Genomic DNA, 5,315 nt, shown 5'->3' with positions numbered 1-5,315 from the left:
GGTGAAGTCCTCCCCCTTCGGAACCCTGACAATAAGCAACATGCACAAGCACACGTGCACACTCCTAGACATGAATACATGTATGCACACACATACATGCATGCACAGCTGTGCACTTCCTCACATAGGACCCTTGAATGTACAGGGGGACAGCCTTTAAAAATGTAGGCTTAAGAATAGGTTAACCTCAAGTTGGAGAAACAGATGAAACAGCAGCATTGGTAGCTCTCACCCTGGCTGTGCTGTGGAGTTGAAGTGGGGATGTGACAGGGCTGCTGAACAACATGCAGTAGAAGAGCAGGGGGACAGGGGACCACTCCCAGCCACTGACATGTGTGGCATTCTCCTTCTCCGGTGGAAGGATTACCCAGGTAGTAATAGGACCCAGGAGAGAGTGGGAGGTGCAGACAACTGTTCTGCATATTTTCATGTCTGCTCTACTTGATATCAAGGGGAGGAAGAGGGTGACCTGAAAGCTTCAGCTTTTTAGTCCTGTTCAATCAATCTTCCATTTCAGTAGCTCATAAATGTCTGTTTTACTTCTGCTCATAAAGTCATGCTTCTGGCAGCAGCAGAGGCAGCATGGTGATGGTTCCTAAGCAGAAGGGACCTGACAAGTCATTAGCAAGGATGGATCTTAGCCAAGAACTCAGGACTCTGGTCCACACTTTCTGAAGTTCTGGGATTTTGGTTGAGTTGATTACAGACATAGGTCATAGGGGTGTAGGTTCAGATGCCAAATTTGCTCCACAATCACAGCATCTTTTATCTTGGTTTTGGATCTCTCTGGCTGTCAGGATTGATTCCTGAAATGGCCTGTCTCCTGGTTAGTTATAGACTGAGCCTAAATCTTGCAAGGAATAGACTCTGGCACATCTGGAGATAGTGTTCATATACTGGAAGAATTGACACAAGCCTACTCAGTCACTAAATGATGAACATGGTGCACATAGGCTGAGAGACACTACACTGACTGAACTGGCCAGAGCAGAAGGAACTCTTTTGAGAACAAGAAATAGTCACGTGATCAGAAAGCCAAGGAAGTTCATGGGGAGTGGGGACTGAAGACCCAATAAATGGTGCTCTCTGCAGCATGGCCAGCTCATACAGTTTTATCATAAATCTTGTCATGTTTGGTGTGCGTCTTTAAAGCTCCAGCTCCTGAAATCAAGTGATTAAAATCTCAACTTTCCTTTAATAAGAAATACATTCCTAGTCCTCAGGCTAGAAAACATGACCTGAATGTACTCTGCCTAACACCTCAGACACCAGAAGACTAATAAAACACCCCAAGTTTGTTAATTTTAATAAAATCTTATGATTTTTAAGCCTGCCTCATGGTTTTAGGGAATTCAATTCATAATATTTGGACACTTGCAGTTGACAATACTGCATCTGTATTTGTGTTCTATTAGTTGACTGGTTGTTTGGGGTTGATAAAATTACTTGTATATAATCCAAGCAAGATTTAATGCAACCGTAGGGATCAGTAGGTGCTGATTCTTATTCACGGGGCAGAAATATTAATCTTTGGGACTGTTCCCCCAGTCATGTGACCAGGGTCAAAGGGCTGTCTCTTCCTTGTATGTCTGTGTGTCAGTCTCATGTTGTAAGAGGACCTCAGTTCCATTCCCTCATGTCATGGACAGGAAGTGCAATTGATGACTATCATGTGTCTTCAGTGGTTATGTATTCATTATCCTGTTGCCAGATTGGAGACAATGAATGCTGTCTGTGTGATGCTTTGTTTTGTGTCTTGGGGCTGTATGCATCGCTTTACATTCTTTGATCTCCTGTAGCTTTGGCATCTCTTTCCCCAAGAGGGGCCTTGACTTTTCTTCCTCTCCTCTGTTCTGGCAGGATTATACCCGAGTGGTGAGTCCAATCATCGATGTGATCAGCCTGGATAATTTTGCCTACTTGGCAGCATCAGCAGATCTGAGGGGAGGTACGTAAAGCTGCTGGCTTGGATATGTTAGAGGGAAAGTGCATGAGGAACAGCTGATGTTCTCTTGACCTTCCCAAGAAGCCAAAGAGAGGTTTTCCAGGCCAGGTTCTGTCTGTAGGTTCTGCAGTGCCCACTGCTCAATCTCTTGTAGGAATGAAATAAAACCACACCAAGTCTGTCCTTAGCTTGCATAGAGAGCTCAACAGCAGGGAAAGACCAGTCAGCACTATCCAAGTATTGCAAGCTCAGCAATTAGAGGGATAAAGAAATGTTATCATATCATCCAGACCCCCCTCCCCCCACACACCACCTCATGCCCAAGGGGTATGAGGTCACTTGATAAAGGTAAGTAATCAGACTTCCAGGCTGTAGCCCTGAAGCAGGGTTTTAGATTAGTACAATTTGCTTCCTGCTCCACTTCTTTTTTTTGGTGACAAAGCAGAGAGAACCACTTTTACTGCTCTTCCTTTTCTGAGAGATAGCGAGTAAGAGGAGAAGGAGGGAAGGCAGCATGGTTTGTAGGGCTCCCTTAGAAACTCCTGAGCCTTCCTGTGTTGGTTCCAGTGAGTGGCAGCACCAATGCTGTTCTGGACTTTCTGTTGTGCTCTACCCCCTGGGAAGGACCAGCTGTAGTGGAAAAGAGAACATAGAGCTTACTGGGGAAGAGGGGTGGGACTTGCTGCCCATCTAGGATCTCCCCTCTCACCCTGCACTTAGCCTACTTCAGTCAGAGAGGCATTTTTTGAGTCTGAAGTTTGCTCTCTAGGAAGGATTGGTCAGTGGACTGAAGGTCTAGGCAGACATTGAAGAGAGGTCTGCCACAGTACAACCCCTGCAGTGCCCAGGACCAGTATTCCCAGTGGCTCAAGGATGCCCACAGACACCCAACCCAAACCCTCCTGTGATTGCTGAGCTTATCTTTATCTCACAGGCCAGCAATCAGAGTGTACCTGGAAATTTGCCTACACATGCTGCATACACGCATGCATGTATAGATTCATAGATTGATTCATAGATTGTAAGGGTCTTGGAAGGGACCATGCAAGATCATTGGGTCCAGCCCCCCTGCAGTAGTAAAGACAACTGGGGTCAGGTGACCTCAGCGAGGTGACCATCCAGTTTCCTCTTGAAGATTTCCAGGGTAAGTGATTGCACCACCTCTGGAGGGAGCTTATTTCACAGTCTGGACACCCTAACTACGAAGAAGATTTTTCTAGTGCTAAGCCTGAAACAGTCTTCCAGGAGTTTGTGGCCATTACTCCTGGTTTTCCCCAAGGGTGCCTTGGTGAATAGTTGTTTGCTGAGCCCTTGATGTATTCCCCTGATGTAGTGGTAAGCTGCTACCAACTCCCCTCTCACCCTTCTCTTTTTTATCACCCTGAGCCTGTTGACATTTGCTTTTTTGATATATGCCCCCCTCCCACCTCCTCCTAACATAAAGCATGTATACGAACCCCACTCACACTCTCCAAAAGCACCCTTACTCTAATGGAGAAGTGATGAAAGTGACCACTGCCCTCCAACACCTTTGCTGACTAAGTAGCAGGAAGGGCTAACCAGCAATACCTAACTACCAAGAGGTCGCTCAAGCAAAGTCCCTAGGCTGACCCTCCTTTCCTAGCTGTTACATATACCTGCATCCGCTCCGCGATTCCTGGAAAAAGTACAACAACCAGCTGGCAGCTTGCAGACAAACTCCCTGCTCTCTGTAGATCCCTCTTGCTACTCCCTGCAGTATGCAGCTATTTGGACTTCCCTCTGTCACCTGGTAAGTATCCTAAAGCTGCTTCTCCCTGCTGCTAAGTCCTCCCACAATCCTCCCTGAAAAACATTCTCTAAGCTCTTATCCTGCTGCCGAATCCTTCCACCAACATCCCTCTTCCCTCCCTCTCTTTCAACTGGGTGAATTCCATCTGCCAACATCCCTTCCCATCATCCTCCTTGCTCTCAGTATCCACCCCATTGCTTGACATTGTTTTAAGGATGACACTGAGCTCAGGTCTCAAATATGGGGCAACTAAACAAGTGACAGAACTGGAGAAAACCAGTTACAATGACCTGGAGCCTTTCTTCCCAGAAACAGCCGCATCCCACTGAGAGTGTTGATTAAAACCTCATAACTTTGGCAGCCAATGAGGCATTAGACACGCTGGCCAGAATACAGTAGCACTAATTATCACATCTCGCTCTAGTGACACACTCCAGAAGATCTGGAATGTAATTGAGCACAGACAGGGACCGCTGAGGGAGAGGAGTGCTTGGGAAGGGGTCGGGTGATACCTGGAAGCAAAGCAGCTTCCTTGCATTCTTTTGCAATGGGATAAGTTGCTGGCTAATTTGAGATGAGTGAAGAGTGTAACTCTGGGATTTCTGTCCACTGGTGTTCTGGATGGCTCCATGAAGGTCCGGTATTCTGGGCTGCCTCCTGCTGACTGATGTGCAGAGTAGCGCTGACACTCTGGTGTTACACTTGCCACAGGCAGGGATGCAACAGGCAACCCCACAACACCATGGCAAGGTGAAACGGGATCAGTCACCACAGGGGGTGGAAGAGTATGTGTGCAGAACAGGATTCCATTCCTACCCTTTTTTTTTTCTTCTCAGGGTTTGACTGGAGCCTTCACTTTAAGTGGGAGCAGATCCCCATAGAGCAGAAGATGTCCAGGATAGACCCTACCCAGTCCATCAGGTACCAGTCTCTGTTGGGTTTGTGTAGCTAAGACTTCACTTTGGTGATAGGGTATGCACGAGAATTTGCCTTGCAGAGATGAGGTGCTGTCCCACATGATAGTGCTTTGAGACACTTGTCATGTGACATATTTGAAGAGATATTATGATGTGTCTGAAAGCTGTGGTTTATGATTGTGTTACTCCCTGAGCAATGTAAAAAGGAGAGTGATAGTAAATTAAGTGCATCTACAAGCCGTTGCAGCCCATTCTCCCTGTCTGTTTATATAGCCCCCATCGCTCACCTGTCTGAGTGCATCATGTCTCTCCAGTAAGGTAAGAAAGCGGCATTTTCCCAATTTTACAGGCAAGGAACAATTTGTCTGGTGTCAGACAGGAAGTCAGTAGCAGAGTCTGAGAACTTAACCCACAACCACAAGTGGTCCTTGAACACTCATACTTTGGGGGCAAGGTTTTGACAGAGATGGGAACATATACCTACTTCCTTGTTTGTCAGAACAACTGCTGCCTAATTCACGTCTGTGTTCAAAGCTTTGAGAAGTTTGGTATGTGAACAATGCTGATGCAAAAGCAAAATGGTTGTCTATTTAGACAATAAGGTTCCTAACTGTAGGACATTAAGAATTGGGTAATATCCCTTTAAATAGCATTAGAGACTTTGTCATCCTTACTCATTCCT

The 5,315-nt window shown here is 46.3% G+C and overlaps 1 protein-coding gene across 1 annotated transcript in view; it reads left to right on the top strand.

Moving 5' to 3' along the window:
• The window catches only part of GALNT16 (polypeptide N-acetylgalactosaminyltransferase 16), a 141,429-nt gene that overhangs the window by 102,652 nt on the left and 33,462 nt on the right, over nucleotides 1-5,315 (top strand). The window contains exons 7-8 of the mRNA XM_025205982.1: nucleotides 1,861-1,948; nucleotides 4,553-4,637. Coding sequence (XP_025061767.1) covers nucleotides 1,861-1,948; nucleotides 4,553-4,637 — 173 coding nt within the window. The remainder of the gene's footprint in view (nucleotides 1-1,860; nucleotides 1,949-4,552; nucleotides 4,638-5,315) is intronic.

The sequence above is a fragment of the Alligator sinensis genome, unplaced genomic scaffold, assembly GCF_000455745.1.
Source record: "Alligator sinensis unplaced genomic scaffold, ASM45574v1 scaffold768_3, whole genome shotgun sequence".
Taxonomy (NCBI): domain Eukaryota; kingdom Metazoa; phylum Chordata; order Crocodylia; family Alligatoridae; genus Alligator; species Alligator sinensis.
Note: the sequence above shows the minus strand (reverse complement) of the source record. Positions and strands in the feature narration are given on the sequence as shown.